At 33.4% G+C, this 24,206-nt stretch overlaps 4 protein-coding genes across 5 annotated transcripts; all 4 read left to right on the forward strand.

Annotated features, from left to right (window-relative positions):
• Positions 1–1,331: 1,331 nt before the first annotated feature.
• On the forward strand, positions 1,332–2,264 carry LOC100809416 (NADPH-dependent aldehyde reductase-like protein, chloroplastic). Its single transcript, XM_003548707.5, has one exon. It carries the CDS (start codon positions 1,369–1,371, stop codon positions 2,164–2,166), a length of 798 nt encoding a protein of 265 aa, XP_003548755.1. The 5' UTR covers positions 1,332–1,368; the 3' UTR covers positions 2,167–2,264.
• Positions 2,265–5,858: 3,594 nt separating this feature from the next.
• On the forward strand, positions 5,859–7,296 carry LOC102660023 (uncharacterized). Its single transcript, XM_006599712.1, has 3 exons — positions 5,859–6,068; positions 6,200–6,282; positions 7,056–7,296. The coding sequence occupies exons 1-3, from the start codon at positions 5,859–5,861 to the stop codon at positions 7,294–7,296; spliced, it is 534 nt and encodes a 177-aa protein (XP_006599775.1).
• A 1,993-nt stretch (positions 7,297–9,289) lies between these two features.
• On the forward strand, positions 9,290–16,095 carry LOC100810482 (uncharacterized). Of its 2 annotated transcripts, XM_014769211.3 has the most exons (8): positions 9,290–9,861; positions 11,161–11,215; positions 11,634–11,708; positions 11,915–12,006; positions 13,369–13,450; positions 14,557–14,637; positions 15,468–15,551; positions 15,749–16,095. In XM_014769211.3, exons 1-8 carry the CDS (start codon positions 9,515–9,517, stop codon positions 15,860–15,862), a joined length of 930 nt encoding a protein of 309 aa, XP_014624697.1. In that variant the 5' UTR covers positions 9,290–9,514; the 3' UTR covers positions 15,863–16,095. The 2 variants fall into 2 exon arrangements, with proteins under 2 accessions (XP_014624697.1, XP_003548757.1); XM_003548709.5 differs by lacking the exon at positions 14,557–14,637 and having other exon boundaries at positions 9,292–9,861.
• A 6,445-nt stretch (positions 16,096–22,540) lies between these two features.
• Positions 22,541–23,929, forward strand: LOC100812088 (GATA transcription factor 9). Its single transcript, XM_003548710.5, has 2 exons — positions 22,541–22,805; positions 23,048–23,929. Exons 1-2 carry the CDS (start codon positions 22,692–22,694, stop codon positions 23,777–23,779), a joined length of 846 nt encoding a protein of 281 aa, XP_003548758.1. The 5' UTR covers positions 22,541–22,691; the 3' UTR covers positions 23,780–23,929.
• The last annotated feature ends 277 nt before the right edge of the window (positions 23,930–24,206 follow it).

The following is a 24,206-nucleotide window of genomic DNA, read 5'->3' on the forward strand; positions in this document are numbered from 1 at the left end:
ATTCTTTTAAATTTGTAAAATGTTAGATAAGAAATATTTATTGATTTTGTTAAATAAAAAAATAGTGTTGTCCCCACAAAATATATTACTATTCAATATTATATTTTGATTTCAAATTATGTTCTCATACCCTTTGATAAGAAATATTTATCAATTTTGTTGATGATTAGTTTTTATAAAAAAATTTAACTAGTCATTTATATTAAAACTCAGATCTAAAATAATACTTAACATATGTAAGCTTAGTATCATTTGGATCAGATTCCAAATTATTTGTAATCAATATATAATTGATAATAATTTAAGATTATATCCTCAATTTTCTCTCGAGTTTCATTTTGAGGATGATTCCAAGTTCAACACTAAACCTAAAATTCCATTCGCTTCATTCTCGTTCATTCATATACCAGCCTTCTAAAGCCCTCTATTTTCCCTCCTGAAAATTAAGACACACACTAACCCTTCTCCCTCATCATTATCTTCCTTTTTCTCTCTTAGAAGCTTGAGGCTTCAAGGTTCCCACCCATCTCCATCTTCAAGGCCTTAGATCTTCCATTATCCACCACTATTCAAGTTTTCGCGAAGCTTCTTCTTCACCCATTTTTCTTCTTCCATTATGCACGTATTCTCCCCATTTTTGTCATCATATTTTTCTCATTTTCTTCTATCATTCTTTGGTTTAAGAAGTGCTGTTGGTGATTTGATAGCCTTTTTTGTGTTTAAATAAGGCTTTCTCAACCTTGTCTTCATATTACAAGAGTGTTTCATGGTTGAGGAAATCTCATACTAGTTTTCTCTTGTTTTCTTTTATCCTTCTACTGCCCAGCTTTTTACTATGTTTCCTTGTGTATTAAAACGTTTTCCCAATCATTTTTGTAAAAACAACTTTGTTGAAAAAAATAAAATTTATTTCGGTGATCTTTATATCTTATAACCTTCGGTTATGAAAATTTTCCTTTTAAGAAGAAAAAAATAATTCCTCGTGATTTATGAACTTAAAACACCCTATATGTTCATATAAATTTGTAATGATGCATAAAGCTTTCATCTTGCAATCTTTTTAGTATCATATACGGAAAAAGTTTTTATAATAATTATTTGTATGATAATTTATAATTAATTTAACATATGAAAGTTTTTACGATGAGATACATAAAAATTGAACTAGAAATTTTTTTAGCGTCTAAGTTAATTGTTTGCTTAACTTTCTTTCCTTCTAGTAATTACTGTGTTGTTCAAGTTAATACATTATATGACGTATGGTCTCACGCAATAATGTATTCTGGAAGTTTCCAAAAACACGTAGTAAACGCTATAAAAAGAGAAGCCAAAATTTGATGCTCACATTCAAGTGAACTAACGCAAAAAATGGCTTCTAGTTCAGAATCTCAATCTCAGTCTAAACCGCTCCAAGACCGAGTTGCAATCGTCACCGGCTCGTCCCGCGGAATCGGCCGAGAAATCGCGCTTCACCTCGCCTCACTCGGCGCGCGACTCGTCGTCAACTACACCTCCAACTCGGCCCAAGCCGACTCAGTCGCGGCGCAGATCAACGCCGGTTCCGCCACCACGACACCGCGCGCCGTCGTGGTCCAAGCCGACGTGTCCGATCCGGCTCAGGTGAAGTCGCTCTTCGACTCGGCCGAGCGCGCCTTCGACTCGCCGATCCACATCCTTGTCAACTCGGCGGGCGTGATCGACGGCACGTATCCCTCCGTCGCCGACACCACCGTGGAGTCCTTCGACCGCACTTTCGCGGTGAACGCGCGTGGCGCCTTCGCGTGCGCCAGGGAGGCCGCGAACCGCCTCAAGCGCGGCGGCGGAGGGCGGATCATTCTACTGACGACATCGCAGGTGGTGGCGCTGAGGCCGGGGTACGGGGCGTACGCGGCGTCGAAGGCGGCGGTGGAGGCAATGGTGAAGATCCTGGCGAAGGAACTGAAAGGGACGCAGATAACGGCGAATTGCGTTGCGCCGGGACCGATTGCGACGGAGATGTTCTTCGAGGGTAAGACGGAGGAGGTGGTGAATCGGATCGTGCAAGAGAGTCCCTTGGGGAGGCTCGGTGAGACCAAAGACGTGGCACCCGTTGTGGGATTCTTGGCCACTGATGCTTCTGAATGGGTCAACGGTCAAATTGTTCGTGTCAACGGTGGCTATATTTAGTGATGATTTTTTTTAAAATAATAACAATAATAATAATTAGTGTATTTTCTTTCACTTTGTCACTACTTGGCATGAAATAAATCACCTTCCGAGAAAAATACTTAATTTATGTGCGATCATAATCGTGGCAAAAATTAGTTATCGCATTCAATGCAACCTTGTATCAATACCTGAGAATAAAGAAGAAGAAAGGGGATGTGTGTTGAATATGAGTTGAGTAATTAAAAATGTTAGAACTATTAGTCTATCAGGTTATGCTTTTATAAAAGAACTACTAGCGTTTTACTTCGAAAGTTAAAACCCTGCGTACGCTGAAACCGGGAATTTTGAGGATTTTAATTTTCATCAGTAAATGGCATAAATTCTAACAGACCAGCACATTAATACTTGGATTTTTTTGGGAATTGAGGACAAGAGGATTGTGAACTGGGCATTAGGGGCTCTTCCAGTGGTTGATTGAATAAAGAAAAAGAAATGGTCACTTTCTCGGGACTGCATTGAAAATTTTCGTGGGCAACTAAAGTGTGAGTTCCTTTTGCTAGCTGATAGTGATAATCTACTGTCAAATCATCAAAGCTTATATAATAAGAGTGGCCGAATTATTCAGTAATAAACATATATAGTAAATGGGAGAATCACAACATTTTGTGTTTTTCAGTCCCCAATGCTAAATTTCAATAAAATGGCTTACTTGTAGATGTGTTTCCAAACCAAGTTTTATATAGCTGAATAGCATCCTACAAATGGAAAACTAGAAAAGTAAATGATTAAGCTAGAGGCTCTTTTACTGCTACGAATGGAATAATGAAAAAGTAATATGAGGCTTTTTCTTGGATTGGAGATGCATCGAAATTTTAATTACCAAATGAATTGTGGAGTTTGATTTGCCATCTGATAATTTACCTACTGATCAATGTTTATCTGCAACGGAGATATGAGATATCATTCTCACTATCATTAATATGATAAACATCATACAACTTTAGGATCAAATATTTGATATGATGGATAATTGGTAATTCTAATCGAGACCTGGTGAATCTTTTATAGAGTAAATGCAAGAGGGGCATTCCTATTCTGTAGAGAGGGCCAGCAAACCGTGGTGGTGGAATTATCATATTATTGTCCACATCATTGATGGTTGCTTTGAGGCCAAGACTCATACACCGGTAAAAGAGCAAGGAACAAAAATTACTGCTAAGTGTGTTGCTCCTACAGGTCCAATTGCAACTGACATGTACTTTGATGAGCAAGTGAAAGGCAATTGCAGAGTCTGCACTAGGTAGGTTTGGTGGCTATGTTTAGCTCTTGAACCATACTCTTTGTGGCTTAAAATTATGAAAAATGATGATCTAGTATCGCACACAGACAAATTCAATATACAAAAAATAAAAGAGACCAATTGTAGTAAATTAAAGTTAGTTGAAATTTTCTTATTTTCTTCTTATATTTAAGACCAGAGGGAGTCATCATTTTCAAGGCTCTTTAAATACAGCTATATGTACCTATTCTACTCAGGTTCAAGTATTGAAAATCTCCAATAACTTATTTTTTGGCAAGATTTCGGAAAATTTAGGTAATTGTTCCTCTCTTCAGCATCTGTCCATTGATGGAAATGATTTGTCAGGAACCATCCCAGATAGTATTTTTTAGCCGCATTATTTGAGTGTACTAAACCTGCAGGATAATAAGCTATTGGTCCTTTGAAAAAAGGAACTGGTAAACTTTCAAATCTAGTGGAATTAGACATATTTCTTCTGCCTTAAAGTTGTTTCAAATACAGAAACAACATATAAGATGATCAACCCCGACTCCTCCAAGTGGCTTCTCAGTTGTCAAAGCTTGGCTCAACCCTTCCACAACGACCACTTCATCCTCATAAATTTTATAATTTTTTTTTATATTTGCATTGGAGTTGTTCTTAGAAAAAGAAAATTAATGAGTTTAATTTTCATTCATATTATTGATGTAAATAAATATATATTATCAACCGATTTCAAACTATTTTGAATATAATTTGTAAATAATTATAATAAAAATTAACAGGTTTATCAATGCCCTATTTAATAATCCATCGTTAGATTGATAATATAAAAAAGTCTTTACATTATTATTACATTTTGCTTAAATTAAAATATTATCGGTGCAAAAAATTAACTTACATTATGTATGAAATATCAAGTTTAATTTATTGTTTTATGTATTGCGATGACGGAATTTTCGTAGGCTAGCTTTTTGGTGTTTTGTCTACAAAGTCGTACAAGGAGCCACATAATCTATAAAAATTTCCACATTTATTGTTTTAAATAATATTGTGATGACAATGTCTTTTCTAAATTAAAGGAGCCACGCCGGCCACTTCATAAAAATTTCCACAATTATTATCTTAAATAATGCGATGACGGAGGCCAAGTTACTTTCATAGAAATTTCCAATTATCTGTTTTCCAGGGCCAACAAATTCATATATTCAAGATGTAGATATTCACAAAACATCAGAAAATCAACACAAAACCCATGACATCTATGAAGATTAAATTATTATCAACAAAATTCATGACTTATACGGACCATGCATATGCATTGAATACTACTTATACATGCGTAAAAGTTACACGTTTAGCTTGATATCATCAAGAAATTTTGTGTGGATAATTTTTTTAAAAGATGTTTAGCTTCATAGAAAAGGAGGATCTCTGACAACAAAAATGAAAGAAAAGATGAGTCTGTATGGGTAACAAGTGTGAGTAAAAGAAGCTCTACCAAAAAAAATGAATGAAAAAGGTTTATTATCTTTTTTAGTTTTTAATGAAAGAAAAGACGAGTCTGTATGAATAAACCTTTTTATATTTTTGCTTTTAATTTTTAATAAATGTTTTAGTGTTTTTGGTCATTCTAATTTTTCTCTGTTACCAGTTTTGGTCTTTATTAACAAGTAACAATTACTTAAATAGCTTATAAATTAAAATAAGCTAACTAATAGGTTATTAATTTGTTTTTCTTAATTTTGCCCTTTGTAAGAGACTAAATCCTTTCCCTGTACCTAACTTTTCTTGGTATTTTTTAATTTATATTTAATTCACATATTACAAATTAAAATTAAAAAATTATGTTTGATATATAATAGTTCGTCATATTTTTTTACAACAAAATAAGAAATAAATATATCAAATACTTAGATCTTGCTTGGAATTTTCTCCATGGTTCAATCCCTTCTCAACTTGCAGCATCTTGATCTCAGCATCAATATTGATTTGTCGAACAATCATTTTTTTAGAAGAAACCCCAGTGAAAACAGAGAATTTATTTGCATTGGTCTCATTAAATTTATCAAGAAACAAATTGACTGGAAAAATTCCTTCAAATATTAGAAACCTAAGGTCGCTTGAATTTTTTGATTTGTTAAGAAACCTGCTAGATGGTTCAATTCCTCAAAGTCTTACTCAAGTTAATCGACTCTTCATGTTAGATATTTCAAGGCATGCCTTAAGTTCAATATTCACTTTTTGTGATGGCTTTTCTGGAATTCTTCCTAATATCTTTGGGAGCCTCACAAGGCTTAAGGTTTTCTCTGCTGAGTCAAATAGTTTCACTGGTTAATTGCCTGCATCACTGGTGAATTCCCCATCTCTTCAGATGCTTATTATGAACAATAATTCTTTGAGTGGTTCAATTAATTTGAACTGTTCTGCAATGAAAAATCTAACCTCCCTTGGTCTTGGTTCCAATCAATTCCATGTTCCAATCTCTAGAAATCTATCAGGTTGTCTAAGATTGGAAGCCATTAATCTTGCTAGGAACCATCTCAATGCTGGAGTACCTGTCACTCTCAAGAATCTTCAGTCCTTAACCCAACTTTCAGTTTCAAACTCCAGCTTGCATAATTTGTCTGCAACACTAGAGGTTTTAGGTCACTGCAAACTTAAGTACAGTAGTCGTCACAAGTCACAATGAACTTCTACAATGAAGAAATGCCACTAGGTCAAAATCTAGTGTTCAGTAATCTCAAGGTGTTTGTTTATCCTTGCCAACAGTCAGAGCAAAGGTTCAATCCCAAAGTGGTTAAGTCGACGCAAGAAGCTGCAGATGCTGGATCTGTCATGGAATCATCTCAGTGGTAGCATTCCCTCATGGTTTGGCAAATTTGACAACCTCTTTTACTTGGACTTATCAAACAACTCTTTCACTGGCAACAACCACAGAGTTTGACTATGGTCTTGAGTCTCCAACACCGGAATTTCTCATTAGAAGGAACTCTCTCTCACTTTCCCTTTTACACTGGAGGAAACTATGTAAAGGGTATGAAGTACAAAAAAGTTTCAAGTTTCAGTCCATCTTTGTTCCTCAGTTACAACTAGCTTCAAGGACCAATATGGCCAAGTTTTGGTAACCTGAAAGGGCTACATGTGATGCAACTGAAACATAATAGCCTAAAAGGACCAATTCCACACCAGCTATCAGGTATGACAATGTCAGAAATTTTGGATCTATCTCACAACAAACTCTCTGAAGAAATACCACAAACATTGGTGAAACTTACTTTCTTGTCCACATTTGATGTGTCTTACAATCAGTTGCATGGGGAAATCCCAATAGGGGCCAGTTTGATACTTTTTCCTATGAAGCACGAACATCTCTTGTTTAAAGTATTGTCGTGTCAAACATATTTCCAACACTAACACTTATTTGATACTTATTATTAGGTGCCCAATTTTAAAATTATTTTTTGTTAACTTGGACACTTAAACTACACTTTTACATAACTAAGACACTTGAAAAAATATAGAAGGATGGTTAAAAAAATGAATATACCATCAATTTAAATATTTTGTTATAGGTTGTTATTATATTTCATTTCATTATAATGTTTTTCTTTGTCTATGTATGCAGTGTCCCCATATCTTATATTTTAGATATTAGTCGTGTCAAAATGTCCGTATTTGTGTCATGTTCGATGTTTGTGCTTCATAGACTTTTCCATCTACAAGCTTTGAAGGGAACAGGGGTCTCTACTACCATTATGGCACTTCAGCATGATCACCAGAAGTTGGAGATCATTGGTTTTCCATTTGGATTTGATGCTGTTGCTGGTTTTCTTATAACCATCGCCATTTGTTTCACTTCTGGATGAATCTTTTTTTTCTTCCATAGAATGAAGAATGCCACTACAATGAGTTGATAGATAGTTGAATTAAAGTTCAATTCATAGCTGTATCTGTAGAAAATATTTTATTAAACTCGTTAGCATTGTTATATTTTTTTTTTCCTTTTTCTTTTTGATAAGCAACTAGCTTGCTGCCTAGCTCCCGTTGGCTGTGCTCAACATTTTTGAATCACTTGAAGTTATGGTCACGAGACATGCATTATTAACTCTCTGGAATTATGATTCGTCCATTGAAAATAACAATTATGTATAAGAATATAGTATTTTACTTTTCTCTGCACTTAATAAAAAAAAACTACTAGCAATAATTTGTAATAGACAATAAACCAATCCTCCATAGTCCAAAGTCCATAGTCCAAACTCCAATGAGGAGCGGATCCGGAAATATAAGGGAGGGGTAGAATATTAAAGAAATAAACTTTACATACGTTAACGAGTTTTCAGTGCATATGTAGTTATTTGTTAAATTTATATAAAATCCTAAAATATATGAAAGAAGAAAATATCACCATTATCAAACAGTTAATAAAGAAATATATAACTAAAAGTATTATCATTGCTAAGAATAGAGATATTATCATACAAATTAAAGAGACAAGACTTGACATTAACGAGTAAAATAAAGAAATAAATTAACTACAAAAAAAAAAAACTATAGAAATAAATTATGTAAATCAACTAGTAAAAAAGACCTGCCAAACTCACTTGCATTTTATAGATATAGAAAGTTTTGGATAAACAGCAGGAAAATAGAATGAATTAAATTTAAGTAATACCAATGGTCTTGGTTTCCTATGATAATTATCGTAAGGATTATTCAATAGCGTATCGGGTTCGAATCCAATAAAAGAGCATACAAACCAAAAACTAAATTTAAGTAATAATACATTTGAGAAAAATAAAAATGAGAAAATAGCATATTGTTATGATTGAGGGAGAACTCAGATTGATGAGTGTTCTTACCGAGTTCTTCACTCGTCCAATCTGTCAAATGTTATCTTCTCCTTGTTCCGAATTTCGTCACCAGCAAGGGGTTTAGAAACTTGAAAAAAGACTTTGATTGTAAAGTAAGTAATATGTCTGAGGTGTTTGTAATGAGATCAATGAGACTTACCTTCTCTTCTGGTGTTATATGTCTTATAATGGTCGTAGCTATCAAGTTGGTAAATCCCGAGCAATCACCCACTACGAACATGTGAGTATGGTGGGCATTGTACAGTACACAAGCCCTCCAAACTATGAGTCTGATTTGGATGAAAGAGCTTCATGATGATGGATGTTTCAACAAAGATGGCCGAGTTGGATTGATGAGGGTTTTCTCTGATGTGTCGCGGTATATAAAGTATTTGACCATGAAGGTGATGTCTAACATGATTGATGGAGGTGTTTTAAAGACTGAGATGATTGATTTGTTTGTCTTCGATTAACTATTGTGACGTAGATGTTTAGACAGGATGACAACTTTTTCAGACAAAAATTTAATAGGCACTGTAATAGTGTTTTCCATTGATAGGACATAATGATGATTCTTGAAAACTTTATCACTTGTTGAGAGGTTTGGTGTTAGAAGGAGTATCTAAGTTATTCTTGTCCCTTATTTTCAATTGTAGGTTTGTTCTAATAATTCCAAAATATTATATTGTTTAGGAATCAAGATAGGTTTGTTCTAATAATTCAAAAATATTATATTGTTTAGGAATCAAGATTAAAAATTATTTATAAACACAATTTTAGACATTTTGACTAAAGATAAAATTACAACGATCGATCAAATATCTAAACAGATAATATCTCAGGAAACTTAATTCATATAATAATTCATGCATTATCTTCAACCAATTAAATTAAATTCTGCTTAGTGTGAAATTTTGTTTAGCTCAATTGTTCGAATCTATTATCTAATATTAAGTGGCATATTCGTAAATTCTGACCAAACACAGAGGATATTAGGAGGAGCACAGGATAACGTGTGGTAAAGGATTTTTCCGTGGTACAAACGAATTTCTCAGTATTTTTTGTTTTTTTCCCGCAAAGATCAATGTCTCAGCATTTCAAGTTTCTCTCCCACCAATAATGGGGTCCTGTTGTTGAATGATCGACCAATAAAACTATACCCTCTGTTCGAAGCCAAAGTTTCAGAAGTGAAAAAGGTACAATCTTTCCAAGTTTGAAGGGTATTACTATTATGGCACAGTTCACTACGCAGGGTCGCCTGAAGCTGCTCTTCAATGGGGAGGGTGTGTCTTCTGTTTTGGAGCACAACAAGGACCCTTTTCTCTACAACAAGTGCAGATCAGTTCAAACCCACAAGAGAAGAACAACAAGGTGCATAGGTTCTTCTGCCAGAATTTACTATGTATCATCATCTCTAAGTAACAAAACCCACCTTTGTAATGCGGAGGCATGGCTCACTTCTGGCAATGGGAGTGTTCATGATGAATATGATGATGATGTGGAGGATGATGATGATGATGTGTTTGACCGAGATGGGTTGTCTTGTTTCCGGGGTTTGGTGTTGGACATAGCTTACAGGTCACTTTATTCTTTAGAAGAATTGTATCTTTTTAACTATTGTCAAGCATGCACAGCAATAATTTGATGTTGTAACTTGTAACTTTTTTTTTCTCCTGAATTTGTGCTTTACGGGATTGGGAAAGTTCATTTGGGGTTTTACACTTCAGGGTGGTCTTATGCTTTTATAATTCCTTTTTTCTGTACTACTTTTTTTTATTCTGAACCTTTCCAGCTGGTTTTATAGTAAGTTTTTTTTTGGTAGGTTGTTCTGTCACTCTAGGAAGACTAAGTGAGTTGATGTGGTGCTTTGGGAGTTTCATGATAAGGTGTTGATTGTGATGCATTATTCTAATTGGAGTGATGATAATAATTCCTTTATTATGGAGTTTCATGGAAAAATTATGAGAAAGCCCGTTGTGTTAAATAACGGCCATGGTGGAATGGCGTGGTGGATTTTTTCGCCAACCATAGGCAATTTGTGAAGGGAGGCCTGCCATGGCGATGCCATAAGGCACAATGGTGTGTATATATTGCGGAATTTTGGCCTTCCGCCACGAACTTCCATCTTCCATGGATAACACTGAAACAGTTGGTTTGATTAATTAATAATTACCAAAAAGATGGTTCTTGAAGCCTGGTGTTGTGTAAATGGATACTTCTGCCATGAATGGTAGATGCATGAGTTAGTTCATGAGGTGAGGATTCAATGTGGGATTGCCACACACTCTCCTCCAATGTGAGGGCTATGATAGGTTTTCATAAGTTTTCATACCTTCTTGAGTTTGGACTGGACTTAATTTAACACCAAAAAGCTAGCTCATGAGGTGAAGATTATCTAAGCCTTTATAAACTCTACTTTGGCTATATCTGTAGTCGATGTGGATCTCAATATGTGTATTTTACTTTGGTTATATCTATAGTTGATGTGAGATCAATATGTGTATTTTATCTATGAGTGACTATTTTATGACATATTTGTTGTTTGCTTCGGGAAATTCAGGATCGCTATCCAGGTGAATTTGCATTATTTGTGATGTGGGTTCTACACACATGCGTGTTTGTATTTCTCACTTTATTATTTTTTGTATTTGCTATCGAGATAAGATAAATGTAAGAACCAAAATTGATAACGAGTTGGTTGATTATGCATGCTTTCAAAAAACGATGTTGTGTGAAATAGTGTACTTTATAGCCTCAGTGTTTAATGTGTGAATAGTATGAAATTGTGACGATTTATTTTCTCTTGTATAGTCATCAATATCAAGACACCTGCTCAGTTGTTTGCTTATGGTTCTGACTGCTGTCATCCTGCTCCAGGCCAGTAAATGTCGTAGGCTGGAAACGTGCTATATGTTTGGAGTTTATGGAGAAGGTCAGATACCTTTGCTCAGCCTTTTCATTTGTTATGTTAATTATTGTGTGCAATTAGACTACTTAAAGTAATTTATCATTTTGGGATCGACATGAATATGTGTAAAGTTTAAAAATCCCTTGGTACTTGATGCTTGATTAAGCCATGCCATAGCATTTGCATAATGTATTGGTGCAATTTCTTAATGCATGTCATTTCCAGGAGTTGAGCGTATTTCTGAACTTAGCTTCCATTTATTCGCTTTTTGGTTCAATGTGTAATCTAAACCTGTTTTGTTCCCCAGGCCTAATGGTCAATTTGCACATACCAAGACACAAACACAAATACTGATTCCAGCAACAATTGTTGACTTTCTATTTCTTTCTCTTTTTAAACAAACACTGAAATATGGTTATGTTTTGAAATCTCGCATTTCCAGGCTGATGTACTGGAGTATTATGCTAAGACAGTGAACTCCCCCAGTGGTTCTTTCTATATACCAGCTGTTTTAAGGGTAAGCGCGCAGTAATGCTTTTGGTTTATTAATATTTCTGGTGCTTGGCCACCAGTGAAACCAGTGACTTTACTATCAGCATGTTTATTTTTTTATGTTATTATAAATGAATATTAAGCAAACAGTTATTGCTGAGAATTTTCTTGTTAATTGTCTGCTCCAATAAAGACGAGCTCAACTTAATCTTCTTTTGGTTATTGGTACAGGTTCCTCAATTACTTCAGGTTGTTAAAAGAAGAATAGTCAAGAACAATCTTAGCCGAAAAAATATACTATTTCGGGACAATTACACCTGTCAGTAAGTGCTTTATATTGAACTTTAATTTTTAATAAATCTAAAAATGTTTAATTTCAGTCATTCAGCACAATAAACAGAAACTCCTTTTTTCCTAGCCCATCCAAATCCAGGGTTAAGGAGGAGGGTTGTGTTAGGCCCTGGGCAGCCAACATAAAACTCAATATATCGAACACGTTAGTAGGCCAGGTTGAATAATCAATCAGGATTATCACTGCTGGAGGAAATTTAGGGTCCTTCATATATTCTGTAAAACTGATCATTCAACACCAGTACTGAAAAGATTCAACTGTGTGTTACGAGTTAGGACAGAATCATAGTTGCTTGGAGGATTAAAGGTAAGAAAAAGTAGTTACTAGTTAGTTAAGACTGATAGTTAGAGGGTATTGGTTAAATAGATGAATTGGGAGAGGATTCAGGGAAATGAATTTAGACAGAACCCAACAAGGGCTTGCTCAATTATGAAAAGGGAAACTAATGGAGGAGAGATCTTTCTCCTTGTTCTGTTCGCTTTCACTCAAGCAATATAATCATGCTTTTCTTTTCTATATTTCCATTGTGGGTTCCTAACATCATGTATAGATATTGGAATTGCAAATAGAACATTTTGTTATGTGGATGGATGATATCCGTGGTGTTAACTGTTAACAATTTAGTGCATACTTCTGGGAAAAGCCCAATCGGTCATGCTTTCAGTTGTGCTATTTAAGTTTATGCTCCCATCCCACTATCAAAGTAAGGAAATCCTAGAAGTTGATTTTCTCTTTTGCTATTAAAAGGAATGATTCTCCATCTGTGGGTTGTGGGAGACTTGAGACCTAGAAAAGAATTCCCTACTCCTTAACTTTCGGAATAAAACTATTGAACTGGGCATCAATTTACAGAACTATAACACCTTAATTCAGCTGAATTTTACCTTTGGTTGGGATGTTTTCAAATATAAAATCCCTAATCATGTCCCCCAATCTCTAGTTTGGCACAGCAAGATTCATTCACTTAGTAATTTATTAGAATAAACCATCTTATAATATGAGTTGGTCATAATTCAACCTCAAAAGCTCATAGGGTGAAAGTTGCACCCAACTTGTGTATATTATTTTGGCACTATCTCTAGTCAACATGGGTGGGACTTGGGTTTTTCCCAATACACCCCTTCATGCCTAGATAATATGGTAGGTGGCCCAATAACGAATCTGGGATAGGCTCTAATACTACCTTAGAATAGGGGTTTATGCCTAACTCAACCCCTAAAAGCTTTTTATGAAATTACCAAAAAAAGGATGCAATGGTGATCTTGCCTTTTAAGTAATTAGGTTAGTTGAGATACAAGTCCTTGCACTGATATGATATTTACCTTATCAACAGGTATTGTTCTTCGCATGAGAATTTGACCATTGATCATGTTATGCCCACTGCACTAGGTGGAGAATGGACATGGGAAAATCTAGTAAGATAATCTTTTATGCATGTAGAAAATACTGTTGGAAACTACATAATAATAAACATGTTCTATTTTCTAAGTTGCCAAGATTCATTATAACTTAAAAGAATAAAGTTAGAATTATTAGCCTAATTATTCTTTCTTGTAAATTGTATATTGTATTTGTTTTTTCCATGTAATTATTCTGTATATATATATCCCTAGGCTGAGTGTGTTTTTCACTCAAGCAAATTTCAGACAAGTATTTTCTCCTCCCTTAGAGTTTTTAGTTGGTATCAGACTGGCTGAGTGGCTGACTGGGTTAATCCCATCTCTGCTGTGCATCCAACCTTTGCCAAGGCTGAATCTCAGTCCCATGTTCATTGTTCCTCGGACTTGGCCTTATTTTCTGTCTCTCCTGGGAATTTATGGCCAACCTTTGAAGTCTCTTCACCAGAATTCATCTTTGTTGTTTTCTTTGTTCCAAAATTTTTTGTGGAAGCACTGTTCACAGTACTGTTTGCCCATACTGTTCACTGGGTGCTTTCCAGAGGCTGTTTTCTCTGTCTGTTCTCTGACATTGTTTGCTATTCGATTTGGACAGTGGGTTATTGTATCCATCATTATTGAAGTCTTGGCTGTTCATGTTTTTCATCCTTTACCCCTATGATGCTGCTCCTATTTCGTTACATTTGTTAAATACATCTTAACAGCTTTTTGGCCAACCTTTGATTCCTCCAACATTCTGTTAGATAGTGAATACAAGGAATACTTTCAACTTAAAGCAGCCCAATGAGGATCATCTTCAAATGCTGTAGTCCATACCAGTAATTCTACAACTTTTCTCTCATTCTGTGCTAGTTGGATCCTTGATGTTGGATTCTAGTGCTTTTGATCACATTGCTAGTAATCATTCTCTTTTCTCAAATTTTTCATCCTCATTTCATCACCCTTGGTGATGGTTCAAAGGCTAAAGCCATTGGAATCGGTGAAGCTGTACCTCTTCTTTCATTAACTTTGTATTCAATTCTTTTTATATTTAGGTGCCCTTTTATCTTTAATTCCATTAGTTAACTTACTAGCACTCTTAATTGTTCCATAACCTTTTTTTACTGAGTCTTTTTCATATGCAGAATTGGAGAATTAGAAATGTAATTGGCATAGGCTTTGAATCACAAGGACTACTATCTTTCAACCTTCATTATCTACCACAGGTGCTATTTTAGCATCCCCTAACCTTCACTGTCATTTAGGTCACCTAAAGTATACAATTTAAAAAGATGATTCCTCATCTCTCCGATTTACAATCTTTTGAATTGAGTCTTGTCAGCTTGGGAAACATGTTCAGGCTACATTCCAAAGAAGGACAATAGTCAGTTAGATCCTCCCTTTGATATTTGTTCATTCAACTGCTTGGGGTCCTAGTCCTGTTAGTTATCCGAGGTTATAGGCATTTTGTTTCTTTCATTGATGATTTCTCAAAATGCACTTAGATATTCTTAATGAAAAATCATTCTAAATGTTTTTCTTCTTCTAAATTTGTGTTCTAATATTAGTACTACACTTGGGAAAACTAGCTGTATTTTACGTAGTGACAATTCAAGAGTGTTTTTCTCCACTCTTCAATTCTTTTACGTCTTCCTATGGTATGATCCATGAATCTAGTTCTAATTCACGCAACAAAATGGAATTGCAGAAAGAAAATACTGTCACCTTCTTGACCTTCCTGGGGATAGGGGGTTGCTATTCTTATAGCAAGCTATTAATAAACTGTATGTCATCTTCAGTTTATGTAACCAAGTTCCTAGCTGTGTATTTAGTTGTACTTGTTTTGAGCATGATCTTTCTCTTGCAAAGATATATTATTTGCTTGTGTTTTCAAATGCATTTTTTTTTTTTAACTATCCAATTGTTAATCTTCATATTTTGAATCCTCAAGAGTCAATCTTCCCAACCACAATAATTTTTCCTTGCTCACTCATCACTTATCAGCTTCATCTTTGGCATATGGCTCTAGAACTCATACAATATTTGCTGATGACAGGTGACTGCTTGTGCCAAATGCAACTGCAAAAAGGGTAGAAAAACTTTAGAGGAAGCAAAAATGAAGTTGATTAAGCCCCCAAAGGTACCACCTACTTAACTAACTACAACATATATGCTTTCTTTCTACGATGTCTTGATTGCTACCAAGAAGGGGTTGCCAATGTTATAATTCCAACTTTCAATTACGTTGTTTTGAAACACACTACCTATTTCAACATATTCATGCATTTTAATGTTTCCTCTTTCGTGATTAAATAGAATGTTACTCTTGTAATTCAGGTCCCAAAGGACTATGACATTCTCGCCATACCTCTAACTGCCGCAGCTCTAAGAATGCTGACATTAAGAAAGGGAACACCTGAAGAATGGCGTCAGTATCTAAGGTCTCCTTGAGTTAATCATCAAGGTTGTTGTATAGTCCTGTATGTCATGCCATCCACACTAAATTTATCCTTGCTCACCCCCCTCCCCCCCGCCCCCCCAAAAAAAAACAAAAGAAATTAAAGGAAGAAAAAAAAATCCTGATTTTTAGTTTATTTCAAGGCACTTCAATTTTATAAAGAAATTCATTGTAAACAGTGCTCTTCAGTCCTAATGATTGTGTAAAATCTATGCATATTAATTCCTATCTGCAGTTGTATATTAACGTTACTTAGCAGACCTTCATCACTTGGATAAATATGTGGTACTCTTGGTGAAATTAAGAATTGATATGTAACTAATCTAATCCTCAGAATATTTACCTCATCTATTATGTTTGTTCACCCTTGTGAGTTGGACTAGTTGTGTTGTGTCTGTCCTAACCTTGACTAGGGCAACCATCTCATTCTAAATTTGAATATTTCATCCCAAAAAATTTAGAACGGATTATCATGCTTCCAAAATATAGTAATGGGATCACCTTGTATTGCCTTTAGTGCACCCACATTCAATTTCATATTTGATGATAATGTAGAGTTGGTGCAAGATCCGTACTAGTAAGTAATGCATGCCCTGAGAAAAAACTAAGCAACATACACAAACTGTTGATACTACTTTAGCAAGAGTAATGCTTCTTACAAGAGTTTAAATTCAAGTGCAATCAATCTAACCTTAACCTGTAGTGGTGTAAGGTCCTCTTACGTTAACACAAAATGAAAATAATCTATTTAGCAGAAGAATCTGTATTCGATTCTCATTATATGTAAAATTTCGTTAAGCAAGTAATAGTCACAGTGAGTTGGAGACACCCATTATTTTTTACCACCACAAAAAAAAAAAAAAAAGACAATCAATCTTGGTATTAGAAGACATTTACTTAGGATACTAAAACTAAAAAAAAAGTAATATCCAATCATGTTAAGCAAAATGTTGCTATGACATTCTTTTTATGGGGTGTAAGTTATTTAATTATCTTAATGCTTTAAAATTTATAAAACAGGAGGTTTTGTAAAAGACCTGACAAATGAAATGAATTATATATATATATATATATATATATATATATATATATATATGTTTAACAACTTGGAAATGTTGAGTTCTGATCCATCTTTCGTTCTCATGCTATAGTACCATGTTCAGTCTTTTTCAGAGTTTGAAAATGGTATTTTCAGACATAATAAATGTCCTCTAAATTTTATATGGTTGCACAGTAGGAGTCTTCTGTTCTGGCTGGCACTTCACATGGTTCTCTGTTTCAATGGAGAAACTTGTGTAGTGTGTTGATCTGCAAATAGCACGACTATTATGCATTGGTTCAGAAATGGACCTAACGCATGACCTGCTGTAGTTATGCCACTAGAAGTTTTATTTTGCTTCAATATATAGATTCAAGTTAATATATATATATATATATATATATATATTATAATATCGAAAATAGTATTTAATTAAAGCCAATTTAATGGCATTCGACAATTATTGAAATAATGAATTGTAAATTAGTTTCTTTATCAATTTAATTATGGATGTAATTTTAAAAATATTGCGTATAAGTGAGATAACATTTTTTTTTTGTGCAAATCACAATTCGAAACAATTTTACAAGAACTATGTAAGATTGATTTGAGTGACAAAATTCTCCCTCAAATATTTAGCATAATTATATATCAACAACTTAAACTCAAAACTATTGAATAAACTAAAACAATTTCAAACCAATTAATTTACACATTTGGTGCTAACATGAAGGGTTCTTCAAGTAACGTTATTCATACTATTAATCATTTGGTATCTTGCGTGGGAAAAATGACAAGGGAAAATAATTTCACTCACAACTTTGTGCATTACAATGGTGTAAAAAAAAATCTAATGTGGGCTTGGTGTGGATATAATTAAACTCTGTGTTGGTGTAAAAGTGACGTGGATTGCAAATAGCACAAATCAAGGAAAAAAGGGAAGAATTTAAAAGTGGCATGTGGCACAGCCGCACAGGTCGTTCGAGCAGATTGATGGATCATGAAAAGAATCCATCCTAATTCCAGCATATCCAATTATCCATGGGGTGGGCACATTCCTATGCCACATTATTGTTTAAGCATATTTTATAGTAATATTTTTTTTAACATACTTTCTATAAAGTTAAGGTTATATTCACCAAAAAAAATTTAAGGTTATATACTCGTAGAGTAAAATTTTTATATTATTAATTAATAAAAAATTATTATTAATATAACTTATAAGATAATTATTATAAAATTAACTAACTTTTCATATATTTTGGTTTGCAATGGAATATTTTATATTGTTAATGTATAATTTATTTCCTTCTTTTTATTATTAACTACATTTATGAAATTTTACAAAATAATACTATTAATGAATTTCACGTGTAATTTTATGAGTTTGAATAAATTTTATCCAATAGGAGGATGCTACTTAATCAAATGAGCACGTGAATTAGATAACATAAAACTGTTTTAGTTTAATTAATGACTATAGATTTGAGTATTTAAATATGCATTAATTGTGATAATGGTTTTATTAACATGTGTTCTAATAATATTGATTAAAAAATTTAAAAAAATCATATGACAACACATTTAAAAATTATAAGGGACACATTTTATCACATTCTAATATTATTTTTTCATTTTATTTTTTTAACTAATGGCCTTAGAATACTTATTAGCATTTATCTTATGTTTAATATATGATTTTTTTATCTATAAAAATAAAAAATAAATATAAAAAAATTTACAACAATTTAAACATTCTCCTTCCTCAACGGAGTTACACTCACTAGCTAGAAAATTTTACTTTTATACTAAGGTCTTCCACCAATAAACCAATAAAGAGTGTGTTACCTAAAAATTTTCCATTTATTTAATCCAATGTTTTCCATGAATCCCTGTCACCTCTCACGCCTCATCTGATGAAATTATTGCTTGCGGTGCCCCTCATAAGTACAGTCAAGAGTCATGATTCATAAGACCACATATCCATTCCCATTTCCAATCAAACAAGGGAATAGTGCCCCCTTCATTATTTTAATTTCTTCCAACCCAGGCCAGTAGTCATAGACATCAAGTTAAAACTCAGCCAAGTCAAAGAAGCATAAGAAAGAGGTCACTCACTTACTGAACACTTTTAAATGCAGTTTGATGGCTGCGAATTGTAGTACCATGTGTATGTATGTCTGGTCACTCACAGTCACAAAAAGCAAGGCTAATTCATGCTTCATTTTCAAGCACTTGTTGGGTGGTGATTTAAGTGGCTACTTGTTCAAACCCAAATTGTGTGTTTGAAGCTCAGCATTTATACCAAGTTCTTCCCATAAAAAATAGTGATAAATCTTTGTTAGAATTATAAGTATATATAAAATAAATATTTCTCTTTTAATATAATTTATAGTTAATCATCAATCATGATTCGAACTTTAAATCAGTTAATTAAAGTATAAAAATTACGATTATTTATGTCAATCATTATTTGGTAATGACGTAGTAGTCTTGTTGTTGTTAGCATGATCAAGATGCATGAATCATCAATCAATAGGTGATAATACAAGAATGCATGGGTATATATTATTGTGGTTGATAGGAAGATTGAACCCTTTTATTTAGACAGCATGGCATGGGGAGATTTTGGATTGGAAGAGACCAAAGGCCCATTTGTTGTTATGTGCAAGGCCACGAGATGAGAGGAATAAGAGCTACATTCAGTTCGTTATGTAACTCTCTAGGATCTGTTTCAAGCTGTTTCTTTCAAAGACCATTCATTTTCAATTAATTACTCATCCAACTTTGGTCCCACCATAAATAATAATTCATCATGCGCACATATTGGTGGTGGATTTTCGTTTTGTTTTAATTCTTTAGTTGTCAAGCAATCAATCAGAAACCATATTGTAATTGGGGTTTCGCGGCAATGGATTCAGTGATAAAATTCAAATATGCATTCATTCATGAGGTTATAAGGTCAAATGTGAAACCTTGACATTTCCTTTTATTTACTACTTCTGAAGTTAATTATCTTTTGGCTATTTTATATATAATTTTACATAACACTTTATAATGTTAAAATACATTTCTTTCAATAACCTCGCAACATTCTTGGGAAGTCAATTCATACTGTTCTAAAGATTTGGGACAATTCTCTTTAAAAAAAAAAAGATTTGGGACATAGCATATTGGGATAGTTTACACAATGACCATTGACAGCAGGTTTAAACATTTCAAGCTTAATTTATTACAAACTTTTCAAATTGGATAAAAAGGAAATAAGGAATTCCATAAAACAAATGGATAAAAGCAATTCACAAATCACAATCCTATGTTGGTGGAATTGGAAGAAATTTGTCGCAGCAGACTTGGTGAATAAAACACCGCTTATTTTGCGGTGGAATGTGGACAACATGTTAATCCTAATCATAAATGAGTGTAGTTTTAATTTTATATATACATATATATATATATATATATATATATATATATATATATATATGTATGTATGTATATAAATTTTTTTATAAGCAGCATCGTATGATTAGGATAGTTAGATTGTACATCATATGGATTCATAAGGAAAAATGTTTTTGGTAGATTCAGAGATGAACAGATTTTTTTTTAAACGTGCAATATCACTATAAGGATATAAAAATATAAATGTTATATTTGATGGTAACTTTGTTTTATGATGGCACGTAAGAAGGACTTATAAAACCCTATTTTATTAAATTTGATATTTCTAATCATTTTTTAAAGATAAAATATGTTTTTATTCTCTCTAAAATTACTAAAAGTTTGCACTTTAGCCATAATTTATTGTATTGTTAGAAAATGAAATTTATGTGTGAAAAGTAAAAATAATTAGGCTAAATATATCAGGTTAAATTGTAATTTATCCTTACTTTTATGATTTTCAGTACAAATCCTTAATTTTATGTTAAAATAGGTTAAAAGGTGTAAGTTACATTAATTCATTCAATAATTTTTTATGAAATTTTCTATATAATTAATTTTTTACCATTATATTAACTAGAACTAAAAATACTAAATATATATGTAGTTGGTGTGACCTATTTTAAAAAATATAACTGAAATTGGAAGTTAAAGTAAAATTAAAAAGATGTAATTGAAATTGGAAGTTTATAAATTTTTGGGGATAAAAATATCCATTAAAAAAATGGACATCAAATAAAGTTGTATTCTTTATAATAGTTATAGATAATCTTTTAATATATTTCTCTTTTTTCTCTTTTTGTTGTACAATTTTTTTTTTAAGATTGTATAAGTATAGATGCAGTTTTTCTAACCAAAATTTAATAATAGCAGTTCGTGAACAACTCAACAACGTTACAGCGGTAAGACTTATTGAACGCGTATCTCATAAAACCAATGCTTCTTTTAATCTAGAACTAGAACCACCTATATTTAGATACCACATTGAGCATTTAAGTAATCCAACTTGAGTATATTAAGTTCACTATAAATAGTTATATTAAGAACTTTCATTTTCTGTATTTTTAAGTCATCTGCGTCCTTAAGAACTCAAACTCAATGGTTACAAAACTAACATTGTTATGCTTCTTTTGTGCACATTATCACCGATTAGTTTGATCAAAATATAATGTTGTCTATTCATCAGAATTTTGAAAGTCATACTTGTGTTAGATTAACAAAATTTGATGAAGTTGATCATAAATAGTTAGGTTTCTAATAAGATGAATAAAGATTTAATTTCTAACCACATATAAAAAAAAGACATTATTAAAAGAAGTAAATTTCATTTCTCAAGAATTTGAGTTCGATCTAAGTAAGAAATATTAAGTGTGACCGAGTTGTGGATCAAAAATTAATTTCAATTAATCCAAAGGACTAAAAGTTTATGAAAATAACTCGGATCCATTACTTATCGGTTGTAAAATATGCCTCGTGTACCTAAAAAAAAGGGATGTGTTACAAAATAAAATCTATATATGACAATAAAAAGCAGGTTAGTTAAATTGTAATTTGCCTTTAATGTTAAGTATCTGGGTATTCATAAAATTTCCCTCCCCTCCCCATTATAGGACCACAATATTGAAGTCACTAAAACTTGCCAAAAGTTAAAAGATTTTGGAAGAATCTGAATGATAAAACATTTAAAATGAATCTGTGAAAGTGGCAGAACCAGTCTGTGTGCCCTGCCCTCTTGGACTCTTACAATGCATCTTTTGAGATGTTTAGCAAAGCAAAAGTGAAAGGAGAGCATCTAATAGTTACTTCTGTCTGCAAAGCTAACTGCACTATTAATATTTTACCCTCAAAACAAAAGGGAAATTCCCGTAAAGAAATTAATAACTTTATTTTGCTTAATGGAGAAAAAACAATTTATAGTTTATTCTATTTACATGCCAAAGGCTGAAAAAAAGCAATGGATGAACATAAGAGGGAAATATGAAAGGTAAGTAAGGAATATGTATATAAACAAATAAATGATGTTTTGGGGTAAGCAAGGTTAATGTAAGATGAGAGATGGTTATTGGTGTGTGTCTGCATGAGATAGTGATGTGAGCTCTCACTGATAAATTTGATTTGCTTTCTTTTTTGCTTTTTTTAACCTTTTATCTGCCGACAAAATAGCAATGGTCATATTAAATAAAGGGTGCCCAGAGACAAAGGTTGAGTTCTAACTTGAAAAACCAATTTTGGCTCTCTCTATTTCTCTTTCTTCTCTTTCTTCTCTTTCATTTCCCCTCTCTTGTTGGTTCAAATTACTCTCTCTCTCTCTCTCTCTCTCTCTCTAAGTTTTAACCCTTATGAACATGGATATGTGCCAAAATGTATCAGTTTCCGGTGAGTGCCAACAAGTGCAGGTTTTTGCCCCTTCTTGCTCAAGCAGCCTTGATGACCTCTTCTCTGCTCAGAACACGGTCAGTGTGTCACTTTAAAAAGTTCATTTTTCTACCTTATCTCATTTCTGCTTTTAGGACTGTTCTAGCTTAATTAATTTCCCTTGCACCCTCCTAGTTCTTTGCAAGTTAATTCTACTGTCATGTTTTCTTTCTCGGTTTGAGAAAGTGGTTGTTTTGTTATATATCTTTACCAAGTTTGAAGCTTTAGTGTTATACCACATATGCTAAATTTTGGATTTCTTTCAAATAAAAATGTGTAGGAAGTGGATGTTGAGTTGGAGTGGCTTTCAGAATTTGTTGAAGACTGTTTTTCAAGCCCACCAAGCTGTGTCTTGGTACCTGTTGGTGTTAAGACTACAAGTACAAAAAGCACAAGCACAAGCATCAACCCTTCTTTGAAGAGACCTCAACAACAAAATGAGCCACCTTTGCAAAACTTTGCTGTGCCAGGGAAGGCAAGGAGCAAAAGGAAGAGGCTTTCAGCACCAAGAACCAACAAAGACCCTCTAAGCATATGGTCACACCATTTGAACCCTCAAAATGAGGCCTTGTGTTCTGACCCTCCTCTACTCAAACAGGCTTATTGGTTGGCAGACAGTGAACTCATCATGCCAAAGCCAAAGGATAAGGAGGAGCAACAAGAAGAGGTTGTGATCATGGCCAAAGAGGATGAAGAAAAAGTGATTATTAATGTGAGCAAGGAAATAAGCTTTGGGGACTCTGAACTTGATGAGGGTAGCAATGGTCAACAACAACCAATGCCAAGAAGGTGCACACATTGCTTGGCTCAGAGGACCCCACAGTGGAGGGCAGGACCATTAGGTCCAAAGACACTATGCAATGCATGTGGAGTGAGGTACAAGTCTGGTAGGTTGCTACCAGAGTATAGGCCAGCCAAGAGTCCTACTTTTGTGAGCTACTTGCACTCCAATTCCCACAAGAAAGTCATGGAGATGAGGATGTCTGTTTACTCCATTTCTAGTGAGCAGTAGTAGTGGTGGTTGTTAGAGGTATATTTTTATGTAAAAAAAATTGCAAATTTTAGGAAAAAAACTATTTGGCAAACAGAGAGATACTGTTAAGGGGAGTGATTAGTGCTATGATTGATTATAGGCACATTTATTTACATGACTTGTTATCCACTTTCATTTTGTTCTTCTCTTCCTTCGAGCTATTTGCTTTGCACTTTCACTTAGTAAAGTACTAAAGAGCCTATTTGGATACAAGTATTTTTTTTTTTTAGTTTTTCAAAATTTCTCTACTGAAAATAAATTTTATATTTTCAGTTGAAAAACTCTAAAAATAATATTTATGATTTGTATTCAAACAGTTTTTAAGTAGCATTTATCTTTATAAAGAATATTACCAATACACTTTGTAGTACATTTTTTTTATTGGTTAAAATTTATTAAAAATTAC

Source organism: Glycine max, chromosome 16 (genome assembly GCF_000004515.6).
Source record: "Glycine max cultivar Williams 82 chromosome 16, Glycine_max_v4.0, whole genome shotgun sequence".
NCBI classification, from domain to species: domain Eukaryota; kingdom Viridiplantae; phylum Streptophyta; class Magnoliopsida; order Fabales; family Fabaceae; genus Glycine; species Glycine max.

What these genes read in the sequence shown, in the direction of transcription:
- LOC100809416 (XM_003548707.5), top strand. Translation starts at nt 1,369, where the DNA reads ATGGCTTCTAGTTCAGAATCTCAATCTCAGTCTAAACCGCTCCAAGAC.
- LOC102660023 (XM_006599712.1), top strand. Translation starts at nt 5,859, where the DNA reads ATGAAAAATCTAACCTCCCTTGGTCTTGGTTCCAATCAATTCCATGTT. An exon ending in ATTTGTCTGCAACACTAGAG is followed by an intron (nt 6,069 to 6,199) that starts GTTTTAGGTCAC and finishes CCTTGCCAACAG; the next exon opens with TCAGAGCAAAGGTTCAATCC. An exon ending in GTCATGGAATCATCTCAGTG is followed by an intron (nt 6,283 to 7,055) that starts GTAGCATTCCCT and finishes CTATGTATGCAG; the next exon opens with TGTCCCCATATCTTATATTT.
- LOC100810482 (XM_014769211.3), top strand. Translation starts at nt 9,515, where the DNA reads ATGGCACAGTTCACTACGCAGGGTCGCCTGAAGCTGCTCTTCAATGGG. An exon ending in GTGTTGGACATAGCTTACAG is followed by an intron (nt 9,862 to 11,160) that starts GTCACTTTATTC and finishes ATCCTGCTCCAG; the next exon opens with GCCAGTAAATGTCGTAGGCT. An exon ending in GTTTGGAGTTTATGGAGAAG is followed by an intron (nt 11,216 to 11,633) that starts GTCAGATACCTT and finishes TCGCATTTCCAG; the next exon opens with GCTGATGTACTGGAGTATTA.
- LOC100812088 (XM_003548710.5), top strand. Translation starts at nt 22,692, where the DNA reads ATGAACATGGATATGTGCCAAAATGTATCAGTTTCCGGTGAGTGCCAA. An exon ending in TCTTCTCTGCTCAGAACACG is followed by an intron (nt 22,806 to 23,047) that starts GTCAGTGTGTCA and finishes AAAAATGTGTAG; the next exon opens with GAAGTGGATGTTGAGTTGGA.